The sequence below is a fragment of the Salvelinus namaycush genome, chromosome 20, assembly GCF_016432855.1.
Source record: "Salvelinus namaycush isolate Seneca chromosome 20, SaNama_1.0, whole genome shotgun sequence".
NCBI classification, from domain to species: domain Eukaryota; kingdom Metazoa; phylum Chordata; class Actinopteri; order Salmoniformes; family Salmonidae; genus Salvelinus; species Salvelinus namaycush.
In genome coordinates this window covers 12,441,304-12,463,406 of record NC_052326.1, presented here as the reverse complement: position 1 = coordinate 12,463,406, position 22,103 = coordinate 12,441,304, and the positions used below count along the sequence as shown (strand labels likewise).

Here is a 22,103-nt window from a genome sequence, read left to right as displayed (position 1 = left end):
TCTCATGGGTGGACAAAAATAACTATCTGAAAGCCACGCCCCCAATAGGCCACACCAAACATGTTAATTTAACCATCAGTTGGATTTGTATCCACTTTCATGCTGGGTTGATGCAGTAGCTGATTTTAAAAAAATAGTATGGGGGTCTCTTTCAGGTAGTTATATTTGGCCACCTGTGAGAGTAAATCTAATTCCTGTTCATTATGTTAATAATACCCTGAACAGATGACATTTACAATCACCAGTGGCCAAAAATAATTATCTGAAAGCCACATCCCTACTAAGCTACGCCTCCAGTCTTCTAATCTGTCCCAGTCGGAACATAGCTCAATAACCCAACTAAGTGACCCAACTGGCTGGGTCAAAATAACCCCATGTGTGTTCTGTCCAATATTCACCCAGTGCTGGGTAGTTTAAAAAAAATGTTGGAGTGCAAGGTGCTACGTTTAGTTGCTAAGAGTTTGGATATTCAATCAATGACCGTAATGTTTAGTAGCATATTAGCTCTTTTACTCTGCAGTCCTGTGCAAACCTCCTCTGTGTGTAATACATCTTGTCTCCCCTGTGTGTTGGTATCTGATCCACTTCTCAGCTTGTCATGCACAAGGGAACGCTCTGCATGTTAAGTGTGTGTGTGTGTGTGTGTGTGTGTGTGTGTGTGTGTGTGTGTGTGTGTGTGTGTGTGTGTGTGTGTGTGTGTGTGTGTGTGTGTGTGTGTGTGTGTGTGTGTGTGTGTGTGTGTGTGTGTGTGTGATGCTAGCGTCCAGACTTCATCAGAATGCAGGAGGCAGTGCAGAGAGAGCACAGGAGCACCAGGACAACCGCACATGAATCCCAACGCAATATATCACCTCATAGGAAAAGTACAGGGATTTAACCCAGTTAGTTACCTATGAAATATTGTAATTCTATCTGAAGGTGTTGAATAAAGCAACCATTTTTACAGCATTTTACTGGTCTCCCTGGCCTCCTTTTATGTTGACACATGATCTCTGTGGTAAGAGACGGAGCTAATGCTTAAAGAGCTGAGACGGCTTGTGTGTTATGAGTGTGTGTCTGTCTCCCAGGTACTGATTTTCCTATGTGGCCGTGTTACAGTAATAACCTGGGCTTAGAGCTACAGTCTGTACTCTACTCTACACTCATGAAAAATGTAGTCATTGCCTGGCTAGCACACAGGAATGTGAATAATTAAACCATTTGGGTGTGTGTGTGTGTGTGTGTGTGTGTGTGTGTGTGTGTGTGTGTGTGTGTGTGTGTGTGTGTGTGTGTGTGTGTGTGTGTGTGTGTGTGTGTGTGTGTGTGTGTCAGGCAAAGACATACACATGTTTTGTATCCGTCATTGGTGAACGTGTCCCTGTAATTGAGTGTCGGCTTGATCAGTCATTACAGTAACCACAGGGCTAGAACTAGAGGTCAACCGATTAATCGGCATGGGAATTAGGGCCGATTTCAAGTTTTGAAAACAATCGGTAATCGGCCTTTTTGGACGCCGATTATGGCCGATTACATTGCAATCCACGAGGAAACTGCGTGGCAGGCTGACCACCTGTTACGCGAGTGCAGCGTCAAAAGGACCTTGTGGCTACAAGGAGCCAAGGTTAGTTGCAAGCTAGCATTAAACTTATCTTATAAAAAAACAATCAATCTTCACATAATCACTAGTTAACTACACATGGTTGATGATATTACGAGGTTATCTAAGCTTGTCCTGCGTTGCATATAATCAATGTGGTGCCTAGGAATTTATCATTGAATCACAGCCTACTTCAACTTCGCCAAACGGGTGATGATTTAACAAAAGCGCATTCGCGAAAAAAGCACAATCGCTGCACAAATGTACCTAACCATAAACATTAACGCCTTTCTTAAAATCAATACACAGAAGTATATATTTTTAAACCTCCATATTTAGTTAAAATAAATTAATGTTAGCAGGCAATATTAACTATGGAAATTGTGTCACTTCTCTTGCGTTCAGTGCAAGCAGAGTCGGGGTATATGCAACAGTTTGTGCCGCCTGGCCTTTTGCGAACTGTGTGAAGACCATTTCTTCCTGACAAAGACCGTAATTAATTTGCCAGAATTTTATCAAAATTATGACATAACATTGAAGGTTGTGCAATGTAACAGCAATATTTAGACTTAGGGTTGCCACCCGTTTGATTAAATACGAAACGGTTCCGTATTTCAGTGAAAGAATAAATGTTTTGTTTTCGAAATGATAGTTTCCTGATTTGACCATATTAATGACCTAAGGCTCGTATTTCTGTGCTTATTATGTTATAATTAAGTCTATGATATGATACTTGATAGAGAAGTCTGACTGAGCGGTGGTAGGCAGCAGCAGACTCGTAAGCATTCATTCAAACAGCACTTTCCTGCGTTTGCCAGCAGCTCTTAGCAATGCTTGAAGCACAGCGCTGTTTATGACTTCAAGCCTATCAACTCCCGAGATTAGGCTGGCAATACTAAAGTGACTATAAGAACATCCAATAGTCAAAGGTATATGAAATACAAATGGTATAGAGAGATGGTCGACGCGTCATAATTCATATAATAACTACAACCTAAAACTTCTTAACTGGGAATGTTGAACCCCCAGCTTTCATATGTTCTCATGTTCTGATCAAGGAACTTAAACGTTAGCTTTTTTACATGACACAAATTGCACTTTTACTTTCTTCTCCAACACTGTTTTTGCATTATTTAAACCAAATTGAACATGTTTCATTATTTATTTGCGGCTAAATTGATTTTATTGATGGATTATATTAAGTTAAAATAAGTGTTCATTGTTCATTCAGTATTGTTGTAACTGTCATTATATTGTCAAATATATATATATAAAAATTGTCTCATTTAATCGGTATCGGCTTTTTTTGGTCCTCCCATAATCGGTATCGGCGTTGAAAAATCATAATCGGTCAACCTCTAGCTAGAACATTCGGTGCACTGAGACTCATGCTTTCAGTAGCCAAAGACAATTATGGGCAGGAAGATGTGAGGAAGCCAGCCCAACAACCACAGCCAGGAAGACAAGAGGATTTGCCCTCCATGTATCTACCTTAAAAACAAAGTAATATGCCTATGTTCAACATGCCTGATTCTCTGCCAGGACTGCATCAGCAATGTATCAGTAGTACTGTAGATCAATCCCACAAGGAGTGAGGACGACTGGCTCACTAGGACGGATGAAACCAAAGGAGGATAGAGTGCATAATCTATTAATATTAAGGAGGTCATCATGTGTCCTTATCAGTTAGAGAAACTGTTGATTAAAGATGTCTGTAACTCACTTCATCTGCTTGACAATGGTGCTCTTCCCCGACTCCCCTGCACCTGTAGGAGGAACAGGAAACACACAGGTTAGAGGTGCATCTGCATCGCACTATTATCTCTATGCAGACTGTGTGTGTGTGCGTGCGTTTGTGTGTGTGGTCTTGCATAGGGCCGTGGCGGTCACTGAATTTCGGCAGCCGGTGATTGTCAAGCAAATAACTGTCTGTCTCACGGTAATTGACCGTTAATTAACATTAGTGGGAATCCCCTCTTTTTAGTAGAGGCCATCACTCTGTTTTCTCGCCCAATTGCATAGCCTATAGAAATGTTGTGCAAACATGAGCTCATGGGCTCTCACGAAGTGTTTGATTCGATTTTCGATTACATTCATGTCAGAGTGATTAGATGAACAATAGAGTGCTGAGTACCAGACAGTTAGCAAGTTTGGTAGGATACTAATGACCATCAGCATCAGAGTTGGGAGAAACCAAATTACCGTTATTAAACGGTCACGTGGAATTTGAATGCCTTCATGACTCGTGATCGCCGGTGTGGCGGTTATATGGTCACCGCAACAGCCCTAGGCTTGCGTGCATCCGCTGAATCATAACTGAACTCTAGCCATAACCATTCCTCTAGCAAAAACTCTTGTGACCCTCTGAAAACCTCAGACAGTCTACCTCACCTTTCTCTCGCTACACTGTACACAGGGTTGTTTATTAAATCAAATCTTATTGGTCAAATACACATATTTAGCAGATGTTATTGCGGGTCTAGTGAAAGGACATGATATATAGAGTTATGGGGGATATTGCATTCTAAACTCAGCAACAACAACAAAAAATGTCCCTTTTTCAGGACCCTGTCTTTCAAAGATAATTCGTAAAATCCAAATAATTTCACAGATCTTCATTGTAAAGGGTTTAAACACTGTTTCCCACTCTTGTTCATTGAACCATAATCAATTCATGAACATGCACTTGTGGAACGGTCGTTAAGACACTAACAGCTTACAGACGGTATGCAATTAAGGTCACAGTTATGAAAACTTAGGACACTAGAGAGGCCTTTCTACTGACTCTGAAAAACACCAAAAGAAAGATGCCCAGGGTCCCTGCTCATCTGCATGAACATGCCTTAGGCATGCTGCAAGGAGGCATAAGGACTGCAGATGTGTCCAGGGCAATAAATCACAATGTCCATAGTGTGAGACGCCTAAGACAGCGCTACAGGGAGACAGGACGGACAGCTGATCGTCCTCGCCGTGGCAGACTACGTGTAACAACACCTGCACAGGATCGGAACATCCGAACATCACACATGTGGGACAGGTACAGGATGGCAACAACAACTGCCCAAGTTACACTAGGAACGCACAATCCCTCCATCAGTGCTCAGACTGTCCGCAGTAGGCTGAGAGAGGCTGTACTGAGGGCTTGTAGGCCTGTTGTAAGGCAGGTCCTCACCAGACATCACCAGCAACAACGTCGCCTATGGGCACAAACCCACTGTCGCTGCACCAGACAGGACTGGCAAAAAGTGCTCTGTTCTGGTTTTGTCTCACCAGCGGTGATGGTCGGATTCATGTTTATGGTCGAAGGAATGAACGTTACACCGAGGTCTGTACTCTGGAGCAGGATCGATTTGGAGGTGGAAGGTCCGTCATGGTCTGGGGCGGTGTGTCACAGCATCATTGGACTGAGCTTGTTGTCATTGCAGGCAATCTCAATGCTGTGAGCTACAGGGAAGACATCCTCCTCCCTCATGTGGTCCCCTTCCTGCAGGCTCATCCTGACATGACCCTCCAGCATGACAATGCCACCAGCCATACTGTTCGTTATGTGCATGATTTCCTGCAAGACAGGAATGTCAGTGTTCTGCCATGGCCAGCGAAGAGCCCGGATCTCAATCCCATTGAGCACGTCTGGGATCTGTTGGATTGGAGGGTGAGGGCTGTTCCCGCTAGAAATGTCTGGGAACTTGCAGGTGCCATGATGGAAGAGTGGGGTAACATCTCACAGCAAGAACTGGCAAATCTGGTGCAGTCCATGAGGAGATGCACTGCAGTACTTAATGCAGCTGGTGGCCACACCAGATATTGACTGTTACTTTTGATTTTGACCCCGCCCCCCTTTGTTCAGGGACACGTTATTCCATTTCTGTTAGTCACATGTCTGTGGAACTTGTTCAGTTTATGTCTCAGTTGTTGAATCTTGTTATGTTCATACAAATATTTAGACATGTTAAGTTTGCTGAAAATAAACGCAGTTGACAGTGAGAGGACGTTTCTTTTTTTGCTGAGTTTATATTCACTCAGAGGTTTATTTTTCACTTTAATAAAGGATCCGTCTGTGGCTAGTCCTTAGTTGGTGTTGGTGGCGTTGGTGGCGTTGGTGCCTTTATGACAATTAAGGCAGATGTCAGAGAGCCTTTTTACTGAAGAATGTGTTTGTTTCATATGACTGTGTTTCGCTTTTCGTGTTTTTTTGTGTTTTCTTTTCATGTATTGTGTAATTGATGTGTATAGATATGTATAGTGAATTGTTTTTTTGTTTATGTGTTCATGCAGTGCTCATCTGCGGCAGAGACCGTGTTCTCAGCATGACTTCCTGCTTAAATAAAGGTTAAATAAAAAATTGTGGAGTGCATTCCATTTCATGGGCAATTAACACACTGGATAGCAATAGATCTTTACTCATTGTTTCTCTGTAGGAAGTATTGTAAAGACTCTGCTAAAGCCCATGAGAGGAGATAATAATTAAACCCCGAAGTGATTCCTGCAAAGCAAATTGGCCAGTTTTGATTTCTGTGTGTAACATTTCTAGTGTTGATTCGGGAGTTAAATTCACTCTGTAAGAGTGAAATCAACACTCAGTAGTGTAAAATAAAGGGAAAGGGTGATACCTAGTCAGTTGTACAACTGAATACATTCAACTGAAATGTTTCTGCCGCATTTAATCCAACCCCTCTGAATCAGAGAGGTGCGGGGGCTGCCTCAATCGACATCCATGTCATCGGCACCCGGGGAACAGTGGGATAACTGGCTTGCACAGGGGCAGAATGACATAACAACCCCCAGTGTTGGTGTTAATAACCAGAGTTATTGTTTTACACTGTGGAGAGTAAAACAGTCCCATCAAAACCACCCCCATCATTATTATATTTCCCAGCATGCTCTACTGGCAACTAGATTTTGTAGGATTGTTTTTAAATATATATGTGTTTTTGCATGTACATTGGTTAAACTTGTGCTACACAAAGATAAATATCATTTTTCTAAACTAATCCGATCAGATTTATTGCACCCGTTACAGAAATGGTTGTTCCAGTTTAAAAGGTTGTGTTAGTCTTCTTATAAATGTTAGTAACTGTGGAAGTCATTCTGAGTGTAGGTTGTTGGTGAATAAAAATTCCAGGAAGAACCCTCCAAAGTTAAATGGGTTTTCAGATGGTTCATAGATGGTTCTCGGAAGAACCTTTAAATTATAAAAAGGTTATTGGTATAACCCTTCATAGAGGGTTCTAGGTAGAACCACATACAAGGGGTTATTTGAAGAACCCTACAAAGAGTTCTAGATAGAACCCTCTGCAAAGGATTCCCCTAGGGGAACAAACCGAAGAACCTTGTATGGTTTACTTAGCACTTTTTTACTAAGCGTGTATGTGTGGGTGTCACGCCCTGACCTTAGAGATCCTTTGAATTCTCTATTTGGTTAGGTCAGGGTGTGACTAGGGTGGGCAATCTATGTTTTATATTTCTTTGTTGGCCTGGTATGGTTCCCAATCAGAGGCAGCTGTCTATCGTTGTCTCTGATTGGGGATCATATTTAGGCAGCCTGTTCCCACCTGTTGTTTGTGGGATCTTGTTTTTGTGTAGTGCCTGTTTTCACTGCAATTACGTCACCGTTTGTTTTCTGTATTTATTTTGGTGAGTTTCATTGATTAAAACATGTGGAACTCTACGCACGCTGCGCCTTGGTCCAATCATTCTAACGATCGTGACAGTGGGGTACACTATTATTGCACACAAAGTGCGTCCATGAACTCATTTAAGCTTGCCATAACAAAGAGGTTGAATTCTTATTGACTCAAGACATTTCAGGTTTTCATTTTAAATGAATTTGTAAATGTTTTGAAAACATTATTCCACTTTGACATTATGGGGTATTGTGTGTAGGCCAGTGACAGGAGATCTCTGTAATACAACATAATGTGGAAAAAGACCAGGGGTGTGAATACTTTCTGAAGGCAATGTACATTTGACACTTCCCAAGTTAAATGTACACCATTGATTTTGCTGTGTGCTCTGGGGAGAAATGATCTCAGAGCTTTTGTGACGAGGCAAGACAATGTCCTCGAGGCCTCAAACCTCATAAATCTCACTGCTATGGTTTTTATTTACTCTGACGCAAGTTATATTAAGCTATATGAACTGTTAGTGCTGTAGTGATTCAGCTCATTCTCACTGGTGTGCTCCTGTTTGGAGTGCAGGTCCCAGGTCCGGGCTCTTTCCCAGCTCCTATGCTGCCAGCGCTAGCTATGCCACTGTTGTGTTCCTGTGCTCCACCTGGCCTGGCCCTGTCATGGTGCATCCAGCCCTGCCATGACAGCCCAGAGGGGCCAACAGCACTATTCTAGCCCTGGCCTTGCCTGTCACCACCACTCACACCTCATCACGCAGGCACTCGCACTGCACTCGCGCACATAAACACACTTTCCAGAGAAGGTGGTAGTGACAGAGAGAGGGGGGGGGGAGATGAAGGGAGAGTAAGAGAGTGCATGTCCTCAATCACTAATGAAAAGCTAATTCCTCCTCCATCAGTCCGTTCCGTTCTGTTCTGTTTGTGTGTGTTTGCTGACAGACACAGAGGGAGGGCAGCATCTAATGCAAGCTGAAATGTGGGTAGGACTCAGTTGGTTGAGAGTCGTGGCTTTAAAGGCGAGCCCAGCACAGAGACGTTCTGCTCATCCATCCATGTGGATGACCTCTTTCCCATCCCTGAGGCCTAGTCCATTCAGGAATGCCTTGGTGTCTAACTCCATCCCTCTTTTTTAAGTTTAGGCCTGCATTCCGAATGGTTAAAGTAAGGATTAAGGTTTGGGATAGGTTCAAAACAATCCATTTAGGCACTCATTCCAAGTGGTTAAGTTAAGGGTTAAGGTATGGGATAGACTAAAAACAGCGTCCACGACTGGGATCGAACACGCAACCTTCTGATCCAGAGTCATGGGATTACACCCATCCACAACGCCAGAGGGAAACCCAAGTCTACTTGATGGTAATAGTTTGTTGCCCCTGGTTACTACATGATTCCATATGTGTTATGGAACATATGTTGCCCCTTTGAAGGTATTTCCCAGACTTCCTCAGGACATGGATAGAAGTCCAATTTCGACGTCAATCTTGAACGATCTCCCTGTTCTTGCACAGCAGATCTGATCATTTGATCATTTGATAAACGTGGCCAGTCCTCACAATTAGAATACCGAGTAGCAAGAGACAGAAAACATTAACAAAGCCAGGTGGCCTACTGTTCATCTTTCATTTGAACAAGCTCTCAACCCTAAAGATGCACTCACATCTCTTGACTCTCACTGCCAAGGGTTCTCTCAGACTGGAGAGTCTTGGCCCTAATCCTGCTGAGTGGGTTGGTGTTAACGTAGCATACACTGAGTCTGTATGGGTATTTGGGCAGGGGGTGGAGGGATTGACATGGAGAATGGTTTATTTATCTGAAGGGACAGACCATCTGCTGACAGAGTACAGTAGGTCAAACATGAGGACGTTGCGGTGAAGCTAGAAAATTCTACCTTTCTCAGATAAAAACACAGAGAGAGCAGCAATCAAATGACAACTCTTGGAGTCTGTTTTGAGAAAGATAAAAACAAAAAAACAAACAATGATGGATTTTCTACTTGATGACAGGAATTTCTAGTGAGCCACAGGGCAAAATCTCTTTTATTCTCCATTGAGCAAAAACAATAGAACGATCTGGTGTCAAGTGTCAGTTGTGTAGAAGTGAGGACGGAGTCAGGCGCAGGACACAGAACTGAGTAAAATAACATACTTTACTCAGAAAATTAAACAGCCAATAAATCCACGCAGGGATAACAAACTCTAACACAAAAGACTAACACAAAACCAGGAACAATCACGCACAAAACATAATGAGAACCAGAGGGTTAAATAGGGAAATAATAATAACGTAATGGGAACCAGGTGTGTACAATCAAGACAAAACAAATGGAAACAGAAACGTGGATCGGTGGCAGCTAGAAAGCCGGTGACGACGACCGCCGAACGCCGCCCGAACAAGGAGAGGCACCAACTTCGGCGGAAGTCGTGACATCTGGTGAATAATTTACTACCTCCTTTCCCTTTATAAATTATAAGGCATGTTGTTTCCATGACTTAAATGTGGTAAACTTAAAAGTTTTACTGAATTGGGTCCATATTTAGTGCAAAATGAATTATGTGTCAAAACGTATCAGCTGACAGAAAATGGATATACTGTACCAGTCAAAAGTTTGGACACACCTACTCAATCAAAGGTTTTTCTTTATTTTTTACTATTTTCTACATTGTGAAATAACACATATGGAATCATGTAGTAACCCAAAAAGTGTTAAACAAATCTAAATCTATTTGAGATTTGAGATTCTTCACAGTAGCCACCCTTTGCCTTGATGACAGCTTTGCACACTCTTGGCATTCTCTCAACCAGATTCACCTGGAATGCTTTCCCCAACAGTCTTAAAGGAGTTCCCACATATGCTGAGCACTTGTTGGCTGCTTTTCCTTCACTCTGCAGTCCATCTCATCCCAAACCATCTCAATTGGGTTTAGGTCAGGTGATTGTGGAGGCCAGGTCAGCTGATGCAGCACTCCATCATCCTTCTTGGTCAAATAGCCCGTACACAGCCTGGAGGTGTGTTGGGTCATTGTCCTGTTGAAAAACAAATGATAGTCCCACTAAGCGCAAACCAGATGGGATGGCGTATCGCTGCAGAATACTGTGGTAGCCATGCTGGTTAAGTGTGCCTTCAATTCTAAATAAATCATAGACAGTGTCACCAGCAAAGCACCTCCACACCATCACACCTCCTCCTCCATGATTCACAGTGGGAACCACACATGCGGAGACCATCCGTCCACCTACTCTGCGTCTCACAAAGACACGGTGGTTGTAACCAAAAATCTCAAATTTGGACTCATCAAAGGACAGATTTCGACCAGTCTAATGTCCATTGCTCGTGTTTCTTGGCTCAAGCAAGTCTCTTCTTCTTATTGCTGTACTTTAGTAGTGTTTTTTTGGCAGAAATTTGACCATGATTCACGTGATTCACGTAGTCGCCTCTGAACAGTTGATGTTGAGATGTGTCTGTTACTTGAACTCTGTGAAGCATTTATTTGGGCTGCAATTTGAGGCTGGTAACTCTAATGAACTTATCCTCTGCAGCAGAGGTAACTCTGGGTCTTCCTTGCCTGTGGCGGTCCTCATGAGAGCCAATTTCATCATAGCGCTTGATGGTTTTTGTGACTGCACTTGTAAATGTTCTTGAAATGTTCTGCATTGACTGACCTTCATGTCTTAAAGTAGTGATGGACTGTCATTTCTCTTTGTTTACTTGAGCTGTTCTTGCCATAATATGGACTTGGTCTTTTACCAAATAGGATTATCTTCTGTATACCAACCCCTACCTTGTCACAACACAACTGATTGGCGATGATATCCACAACATTCTCATCCACAGAGCTATATCAGCTTCTCAACGTCAGACTGTTCTCATCTCTCCTTCCCCTCTCTACCTTTGCAAGAATAAAGTCTACTGTGGAGTCTGAGTAGTCTGTCAACCCTCACCCCGTTGCTTTTGGTTGGCTCCGCTGTGAGAAATGCAAAGTGGAACGATGAATCAGGTATAACACTGTAGGTGACCTGAGTACAAAATATAATTTGATAGGAAAAATGAGGGGGCGACGTCTGAGACGAGAATCTTTGTCCACATTCCACGGAGGTCACCTTCCTGCCTAGAATTCAAGTTAATATTTCAAGGCCAAGGGGAGAACTGGCTGAACACAGAGTGTAAACAATATGAACAAGTTACTCTTTCTCTGATCATGAATTAGCTTGGGCTAATGAGCTGTGTTACTGGAACGCAGAGCAGATGTGAGGGAGATATTGGTGATTGGCCTTGCGCTACGTGACAGTATACAGTAAACTCCCTACGGGAAACAGGGATGATTATATTAGGTTCTGCTTATCTCTGTGACCAGCAAGCCGGATTCCACTTGCTCAGCCTCATGATTGCTCTAAAACGCTACCAACATAAATGAGATGAGCCAGCAAAAAATATACACACAAAATCATGGTATTGATAAGACTATAGAACAGATCAATGCATTTGGACTGTATGGATAGCATGAAGAGAAACACAACATGACACAGAGAGGAATACCTGGCCCATGGAAAACAAGCATTGACTTTGGGCAACTCAAGACAAAATTTACCAACAAGTGTGCACAGTTGCAGTGTGAATAACTAACACCAGCATGAGAGTAACAGTTCCTCTCTGATGGCCAGGTTTACTCTCATAATACATCCTAATGGCATACCATAGCGATCCCGTAATTGATCCCTGAGGGTCACCACAGAATAACAATCCAGTTATTCATTCAGGTGTGCAGTTCACCTTAGCTCAGAAACAAAGCTCAATCACCAAGAGGACAAGAGGTTGTCCTTGCTATGGTGCACACAAGATAAATCAATTCAAAACTTAGTAGGTTATCATCAAAGATGTATGAGCCAATAACAGGGTGCTTAAATTGAACACAGGTGAGAGAAGGAGTGTATTGAAGGCTGTGTCATATTACACACACTACCGGCTGCCATTCAGCTCATTAAGGGAATCACATGCAGTAACTGAGAGCAGAAAAATCCATCGTAACAATGTAAGAATTATTATTAACCGTACACAGGTGTAAAGAATTACATGGTTTACTAAGTTTACTTTGTAGTGTTCTGTCTTCATTCACAAAAGTGTTCCTGAGTTCTAGACAATTAGACAAGTCCAAACCCCAAAACAAGTGTATCTGGAGCAGTCTCTGTCAGCCATGAGCCAAACCAAATGAAGGAAACCAAATTTATTAGCATAGACAAGACATATGTACAAAAAGTTCTATATCCAATTAGGATTGAAGAGTTGAGTGGCTATTCCCAGGAGAAAAGAAGCAACTGCTGATTGAAATGTAATTTATAGGCTACTACAACCATTCAGTGTATCATCACTAAAGGGAGCAAAACTCTTCAGATATATTAGATGAGTGTTTTGTTTGATACTGTATGTTTGAAGTTGTAACTATGGTCATCTCAATGGTAACACCCCAGGATGGTGGGATGGAGCCGATACATGGCTGGATGATGGAGTGGAGGAAGGATGCTAATTGAATCTGTCCTTCTGGCTGAGGTTACCTCATCCTTTATTAGCCAGTTGCACAGGGGCATGAGGGTGTGTGTGTGTGTGTGTGTGTGTGTGTGTGTGTGTGTGTGTGTGTGTGTGTGTGTGTGTGTGTGTGTGTGTGTGTGTGTGTGTGTGTGTGTGTGTGTGTGTGTGTGTGTGTGTGTACTCAAATTTTCAGTGTGTGCACAATTTTTTTGATTTGCCAGTTGTTTTGTATTTATATTTGCCAAGGCAGCAGCTACTCTTCCTGGGGTCCAGCAAAATTAAGGCAGTTTATACAATTTTAAAAACATTACAATACATTCACAGATTTCACAACACACTGTGTGCCCTCAGGCCCCTACTCCACCACTACAAAATATCTACAGTACTAATTCCATGTGTATGTGTGTGTATAGTGCATATGTTATCGTGTGTGTGTGTGTGTGTGTGTGTGTGTGTGTGTGTGTGTGTGTGTGTGTGTGCCAATGTGTTTTTTAATCTGTTTTTTAAATCTAATTATACTACTTGCATCAGTTACTTGATGTGGAATAGAGTTCCATGTAGTCATGGCTCTATGTAGTACTGTGCGTCTCCCATAGTCTGTTCTGGATTTAGGGACTGTGAAGAGACCTCTTACGGCATGCCTTGCGGGGTCTGCATGGGTGTGCCAGTAGTTTATACAGACAGCTTGGTACATTCAACATGTCAATACCTCTCATAAATACAAGTAGGGATGAAGTCAATCTCTCCTCCACTTTGAGCCAGGAGAGATTGACATGCATATTATTAATATTAGCTCTCTGTGTACATCCAAGGGCCAGCTGTGCTGCCCTGTTCTGAGCCAATTGCAATTTTTGTGGCACCTGACCACACGACTGAACAGTAGTCAAGGTGCGACAAAACTAGGGCCTCTAGGACCTGCCTTGTTGATAGTGTTGTTAAGAAGGCAGAGCAGCACTTTATTATGGACAGACTTCTCCCCATCTTATCTACTATTGTATCAATAGGTTTTGACCATGACAGTTTACAATCTAGGGTTACTCCAAGCAGTTTAGTCATCTCAACTTGCTCAATTTCCACATTATTTATTACAAGATTTAGTTGAGGTTTAGGGTTTAGTGAATGTTTTGTCCCAGATGAAATGCTTTTAGTTATAGAAATATTTAGGGCTAACTTATTCCTTGCCACCCACTCTGAAACTAACTGCAACTCTTTGTTAAGTGTTGCAGTCATTCCAGTCGCTGTAGTAGCTGACATGTATAGTGTTGAGTCATCTGCATACATAGACACTCTGGCTTTACTCAAAGCCAGTGGCATGTCATTAGTAAAAATGTAAAAAAGCAAGGGGCCTAAACAGCTACCCTGGGGAATTCCTGATTCTACCTGGATTATATTTGAGAGGCTTCCATTAAAAGAACACCCTCTGTTCTGTTAGACAAGTAACTCTTTATCCACATTATAGCAGGGGGTGTAAAGCCATAACACATACGTTTTTCCAGCAGCAGACTATGATTGATAATGTCAAAAGCTGCACTGAAATCTAACAAGACAGCCCCTACAATAATTTTATCATCAATTTCTCTCAGCCAATCATCAGTCATTTATTTGTGTTAGTGCTTCTTGCGTGCCCTTCCCTATAAGCGTGCTGAAAGTCTGTTGTCAATTTGGTTACTGTGAAATACAGTAGCATTGTATCTGGTCAAACACGTTTTTTTCCAGAAGTTTACTGAACGCAGCATAAATATCTTGTCCCAGCCTGTTGGGTGATTTAGTTGGGTTGTTGACCCCACCAGGTCAGATAAGAAGACTGGAGGCGTAGCTTACTGGGGGCATGGCTCAAGTGTCTATACATATCCCAATGTTGGGATAGTTACCACTTTGTTAAAATACTTTTTTTTTTTTTTGTATTTAAATATGTAAAGGGATAAAATATTGATGGGAAAAAATATGCTGTGTACAAACTTAACATAATGAACAGGAATTACATTTACAGGAGGTGAAAAAGACACGCCTCCAATAGGCCACGCTTCTTGAAAATAACTTACAGTTTACATCATAAAAGTTCCAGCTGCTGAGTCAGCATGAAAGTGGAAAAAATGTGGATGGTTTGGGTAATCAGAGGCTTTCATATATAACATTTTGGGCCACCCGTGAGAGTAAATGTTATTCCTGTTAAGTTTGGATACGGCAAATATCCAAACTCAGTTTCCTTCACTGTTTTTGCACATTACATATTTTAATATGAAAAGTACACAATATTTTACACCACTGAGTGTTAATATAACTATTTACAGTGTTCATTTAACTTTTGAATCAACCATATACATTTTACACTGAAAAGCTCCCCACAAGCTAACACTGGCCAATTTGCTGTGTGCTATGAAAGGGACACATCTGCAGGCTTCCATATATTTTAAGAACCTTTTAGCCTATGAAGAATCGTAGATGCCACGTCAAGAATCCCACTGGTTCTTGATCGGGCAAGCGTTCTCCAAGGAACCATTTTTTCCCAGTGTATTTCACAAAGACCCCACTGTTTCTTGCACCAGTAAAGGCGACAGTCAGCCATTTGTTTAAATAAATGACATAGCTGGCCCACTCGGTCATGCTGGCTCCATGGCTGATGACGGGGTATCATTAAGTGGTGGTGATGCATCTTGTGGCTGTCGGCGGGGGCGTGCCATGAGAGAGACTCGTGTGGTCATAATGATGATGGATAGAGTAGTTTCACTGTTATTCACAACCCCCCCCCCTCCCCCCTTTAATTTAACTTTAATTGCAGTAGCGCCACCGTGTCAGTACCAGTCACACTGGAAGACTCTGTGTGTTAGAACATGAGAGCACTGGTCTAATTCAGACAACGCAGATTCCCTTTGAAGAAATTTCTGGTCAGCTTTAAGAGGCTACTACACCAAGACAGAACAGAGAGTACACCCTCTGTAGATGAGCTCAGAATTGCCTCTACCTAACACCACCTCTACTTGGGGACATCCAGTCCATGAGATAAATATTGGAATGGTGGGATGGAGGTGGCGTGCTAAGGTAGAGTGTGTGATTAGATAAGAGAAAAGGGAGGGTTAAGGGGAAGAAGGTTGAAAAAGAAAGTGGAAAAGAAAGATGAAAGGAATAAGAGGGGAAGCCTGTCACTTCACTCTTCTGCCAGCTTCATTACCTGTGAAGGCAGACATGAGCATCTCACAGCACAACAATGTGTCTGGACAACCCTAACACACTCAGGACAAAGCCTGTTAGCACTCACACTGCGGGGGAGAGAGATGCTCTTAGATAATGGTCTGCATTTTGGGGACACCCCCCAAATGGTCCCCCATTTAGGGACCCATACTGTAAAAATAGAAAGACTCAAAACACCATGATTGTGTAATGAAACCATGAAATGTAGTACACTATATCAGTTGTCTGTCTTCCCTAGTTACCACAGCCACAAAGTCATTAACCCCGCCTATTTCTACAATTTCTCTTATTAAAATGTCTTTAACCTAAATCTTTAACCTAACCCTAATCTTAATCACACTGCTAACTTTATGCTTAAACCTAACCTTAAATTAAGCCCATTTTTACTATGTGGTTGTGGTACTGTAACTAGCGGAAACTGTTGTGCCTGTTGTTCACACGTATATCTGCCCTCTCATTGGCTAGAAGGGTCCCACCTGATCTTTCCTCCTCCCTACTACTCCTTCCTACATTTATTTCCATTGATAGAGCAGCCACTAGAGTATCTGGTCAATTTAATTAATCATCTGTGCTTTGCTTTTTTTCTTTAAGTGTGAAGTAATTGGTAGTTTGGCAAACTATGATTACAAAGTATGTCACAACTTCCGCCGAAGTCGGTCCCTCTCCTTGTTCGGCCGGTGTTCGACGTCACCGACCTTCTAGCCATCGCTGATCCATTTTTCATTTTCCATTGGTTTTGTCTTGTCTTCCTTCACACCTGGTTCCAATCCCATCAATTACATGTTGTGTATTTAACCCTCTGTTCCCCCTCATGTCCTTGTCGGTGATTGTTTATTGTAAGTGTATGTGTACGTCTGTACTGGTGTGCGTCGGGTTATGTTACCCTTTGATTTTTATTATTATGTTTTGCAGTGGGTTTTTTGTAAATAAACTGCGCCGTTGGAAACACAGTTATTTCTCTCCTGCGTCTGACTTCTCTGCCGCCAGTTAAACACCCTTACAAAGTAACTTCCCAAACACTGGTTCCAGCCTCCAGAGGACCTCTCTCTTTCACCTGATGCACCGCTAAATGAACCAGTTAATGCAATTACCTCACAAGTACTCCTCTACTTACAACACGGGAAATGAGAAGTGTGTGTGTGTGTGTGTGTGTGTGTGTGTGTGTGTGTGTGTGTGTGTGTGTGTGTGTGTGTGTGTGTGTGTGTGTGTGTCTGGAAAGGGGGGAGGGTGTAGGGAGATTTAGAAAGAAGGAGAGAGATTTGTGAGAGAAGGAAGGAGAGGCAGAAAGACAAGAGATGGTTTGTGTGAGACACCTAAAATGGGCTATTAGAAAGAGGCCTCGGTAATAGCATAAGCGTGTCCACTGTCCAATAAGGAGCTGTTGAATTCATTATGATATAACTCACCTCTTGTCTCCTTGAGTGTGTGATACCCAAATACACTTATGGTCAGATGACTCACACCCGCTATGGATTTGAGCAGAGGAGGACACATAACACGAGACAGACACCAACCCATGAGAGAGAGTGCGGGAACAGGCCAGCAAGGGAAATACAGTAAATGTAACTGGTTGTATTAACCTATACTGAACAAAAATACAAATGCAACATGTAAAGTGTTGGTCCCATGTTTAATGAGCTGAAGTAAAAGATCCCAGAAATGTTCTACAGTATATGCACATAAATCTTATTTATCTCAAATGTTGTGTAAAAATGTCTCCTTAGACAAGATAATCCATCCACCTGACAGGTGTGGCATATAAAGAAGCTGATTTTAAAAAGCATGATCAGTTGCACCTTGTGCTGGGGACAATAAAAGGTCACTCTAAAATGTGCAGTTTTTTCACACAACATAATGCCACAGATGTCTCAAATTCTATCATAAGCTGCCTCCAACGTAGTTTTAGAGAATTTGGCAGTACGTTCAACCAGCCTCACAACTGCAGACCACGTGTATCCAGGCCAGCCCAGGACCTCCACATCTGGCTTCTTCACCTGCAGGATCGTCTGATACCAGCCATCTGATACCAGAAACTGTGGGTTTGCACAACCGATGGAATTTCTGCACAAACTGTCAGAAACCGTCTCAGCGAAGCTCAACTGCGTGCCCGTCGTCCTCACCAGGGTCTTGACTGGACTGCAGTTGAGCATTGTAACCGACTTCCGTGGTCAAATGCTCACCTTCGATGGCCATTGGCATGCTGGAGAAGTGTGCTCTTTACAGATGAATCCTGGTTTTAACTGTACCGGGCAGATGGCAGACAGCGTTTATGGCGTCGTGTGGGTGAGCGGTTTGCTGATGTCAACGTTGTGAACAGAGTGCCCCATGGTGGCGGTGGGGCTATGGTATGGGCAGGCGTAAGCTACGGACAATGAACACAATTACATTTTATCGATGGCAATTTGAATGCGCAGAGATACCGTGACGAGATCCTGAGGCCCGTTGTCGTGCCATTCGTCCGACGCCATCACCTCAACTTTCAGCATGACAAAGGATCTGTACACAATTTCTGGAAGCTGAAAACCTTGTAATGGAGGAAGGCAAATCATCTTTAGTATCAACAGCACATTGGGTGACCCCTTAAATAGCAATATGCAGAAATCTCTATGCCATTTCCCTGTTGCTAAAATTCTAATAGTTTGCCTAGTTTCAGTTTATGTGACAAAACAAGCAGTCATTGTGTAGATAATCATTGTACCATCTACATTTCTGTGAAATATGCTTTCCATAACCAAAAATTGTGTATTTTCAGCTGTTTGAAGCTTGTGTACAAAACCGAAAATAAAAGACGCAAAAACAGAACTTTAGAACGGGAAGCATAGAAATAGCGCACCATGAACAGATCTACTGCTTCTTAGATTTGCTTTCTTTGAGAATGACAGACCTATAACTTACATACAGTATCTACAGTATGTGAATTTGATCGGGTTGCCCAAAAAGTTACATACAGTATTGCAGCTTTAAGATGGGGTGTTTGGAATTGTAGAGACTAGCTCAGGGGTCTCAACCTCCTGGCCCGGGGATCAAATCCGACCCACAAGCTGCTTTCTCGTGGTCCCCAAACTGATCTCTAATTCCTATCACCAATCTGTGTGTGTCATCACCAAGCCAAGGCTTAGAGATTGGAATGTCAGGCATTGAAGGGAAGTTCATGGAAGTTCATAACTTGTCTTTGATTTAGAACAAGTATAACAAACATCTTACTTAAGAATCAGTTAGGGACCAATTAAGTTTATAGTCAGACTCAAAGCCTAGCTACCCAGGTTAAATGAGTCCGCCCAGTGGTGTAGCACAGTTTCGCGGCAGAACATAAAAAAACATTTATAAAGCAAACATTATGCCTTAGGTCTAGCATAGCAAATACCTCAATTGTTTAAGCATATGTTGCAGTACAGTGATTACAATTTAAGCCATCAGTGATAGAGTTGACAACAGATACTCAAAACAGACATATCCCCCCCATTTAAAAAAAAATTGGTAAACTATGGAAAATAATTCATTAAAAAAATCTCCAATAAAAACAACCATTCTATCAGATCTTTCAGCACTCTGATGGACTTGACGTTAAGACAAAAGTCTGATGCCCTATGACATCAGTCAGACTGTAAATGTAATAAGACTGCAACAATACAATGATGCCAATCTGGGTTTATTTCTCTTCTTTAAATCCCCAGTGCTGGCCCCAGAGGCACCATATCAAACATGTACACTACCGTTCAAAAGTTTGGGGTCACTTAGAAATGTCCTTGTTTTTTCGTCCATTAAAATAACATCAAATTGATCAGAAATACAGTGTCGACATTGTTGTAAATGACTATTGTAGCTGGAAACGGCGGATAAAAAAAAATAATAATAAATAAAAATAAAAAATGGAATATCTACATAGGCGTACAGAGGCCCATTATCAGCAACCATCACTCCTGTGTTCCAATGGCACGTTGTGTTAGCTAATCCAAGTTAATAATTTTAAAAGGCTAATTGATCATTAGAAAACCCCTTTGCAATTATGTTAGCACAGCCGAAAACTGTTGTTCTGATTAAAGAAGCAATAAAACTGGCCTTCTTTAGTTGAGTATCTGGAGCATCAGCATTTGTGGGTTCGATTACAGGCTCAGTTTCCAGCTACTATTGTCATTTACAACATTAACAATGTCTACACTGTATTTCTAATCAATTTGATGTCATTTTAAATGGACAAAAAATTAGCTTTTCTTTCAAACACAAGGACATTTCTACATGACCCCAAACTTTTGAACGGGAAGTGTATGTCTTATCAGATGAAAACAGAGAGTGAGAGAGAAAAAGAGAGAGAGAGAGAATACAATCAAACAATGGAGGGAGATTTCTTCTAGACAGCCGGGATCTGTGAAGCTAGCTTTCCATACCAATATGAGCCATCCAATTCAGATACTGAAGGGGGAGCCTTTGTTAAGGAGAAGCTGGTGTTTGTCTCCTCCTCTGGATGCACTATGAGACATGTTTGATGACCCGTTATGAATAAATACTGAGCTACCCATACATAGATTGAAATCCAAATCCCTATTTGCAAGTGTTATTGGAAAGCACTGCACAGTCACACGAGCAAATGAAGGCTGTTAGGGTATCAATGGCTGTGTAAAAGCCAGACTATGCCAGGGCCAATCCCCCTCCTGTCCACTCAATAGCTAATGGGCAGTGGCTGGTTTATGCTCAATCTATAGACTCTCTTGTCAGTTAAAGAGCTCTTTAACAGGTCTGTCGGGTAGAGACTACTAGGCTAAACCATACAGAGGTATAAAGCATAAATAAGGAAAGTAAAGGGAGAGGACAGTAAAAAAAATAAACTCAAATGATGGATATTTGAAGAGATTCATTCCAAAACATTATATATCCTTTTCAAAAATGTTTGTAAATTAGCTTTTATTGTTTTAAAGAAATTATTAGAGATTGGTGTGTTTTTCACTATATCATCATGGCATGGGGTTGACAGACCCCATGAGTGCATTCATCTTATTGGTTGACAATAGATCCTCCCACAATGCATGTGATGGCTGCAGGATGCTGTTGGTAATGAGCAACTACAGAAACTTGCAGGCGACAGCAGTCAAAACTTCATGACCTTGGATCACGATTTTTATAATGTTAATTAAGGCAGTTGACATCTAGGCGCAAGTCTGACAATTTTTCCCACCATAATGCAACTAACTTTGAAAGGCCGTGACCAACAATGGTCATCGACTTGACAAAAGTGATCAGCTCAAACACATTTCCAGCCAAGCGAAAACAAAACATTGGTATCCATATTACATTTTTTTTTTAAATTGGGGGGGGGGTAACATCTAAAAGCTTATTTGAATAGTTTCTTGTTCACTGCTTGGCGACGCAAACAGCGATTCTCTAATCAGAACCGTCTACCAATTATGGATATAGCTTCGGACGCAGGACACACGCTGCTAGCAGGTACAGTCATTGGACCATGAGTCATCTCCAACGCTGTCGCTATGAAATGCCCTTAAACCTCGTCTTATTAATGCGTTACATAATTAATCAGAGGTCTAGTATTGGGCTACATTGAGGCCATCTCCACTTTGAAGTTGTCCATTTTCTTCTTCTACTACTTCTACGAGTTGGTAAAAAAAACTGAAAGGGTGCATTCTGCCAAATGAAGTTTGTTGAGTGAACAGGTAAAAGGCCAAGGTTGGCGATTTACTGCCACCTGCAGCTATGGAATGTTTGCTCACGAGTATAATTCATTGGCTGATCCCTCCTGATGACCTTCATGGAATTATGTGATCCTTCCTTAAAGCTGGAATTAGTAACTTTTTGGACGGCCTGACCAAATTCACATTTAAATGTGAGTTATAGATCTGTCATTGTCAATAAAAGCATGTCTAAGAAGTGGTAGATCTGTTATATGTGCATTATTTGTATGCTTCCCGTTCATAGGTTTTGTCTTTGCATCTTTTACTTTCAGTTTTGTACACCAGCTTCAACTAGCTGAAAATACAATATTTTTGGTTATGGAAAATATATTTCACAGCGGTTTAGATTGTACAATGATTCTCTACACTATACTTTCTTGTTTTGTCACAAACTGAAATTAGGCGAACTATTAGAATTCCAGCATCCAGGAAATGGCGGATCCATTTAACCCATAGGATGTCCCACCCAGTTGACTTCTTCAAAATGGTGAAAGTCCTTAATGATGC

The 22,103-nt window shown here is 41.9% G+C and overlaps 1 protein-coding gene across 1 annotated transcript in view; it reads right to left on the bottom strand.

The window, feature by feature from the left end:
- The window catches only part of LOC120065674 (guanine nucleotide-binding protein G(i) subunit alpha-2-like), a 133,948-nt gene that overhangs the window by 36,390 nt on the left and 75,455 nt on the right, over positions 1-22,103 (bottom strand). The window contains exon 2 of the mRNA XM_039016741.1: positions 3,300-3,342. Within this exon, the coding sequence (XP_038872669.1) occupies positions 3,300-3,342 (43 nt within the window). The remainder of the gene's footprint in view (positions 1-3,299; positions 3,343-22,103) is intronic.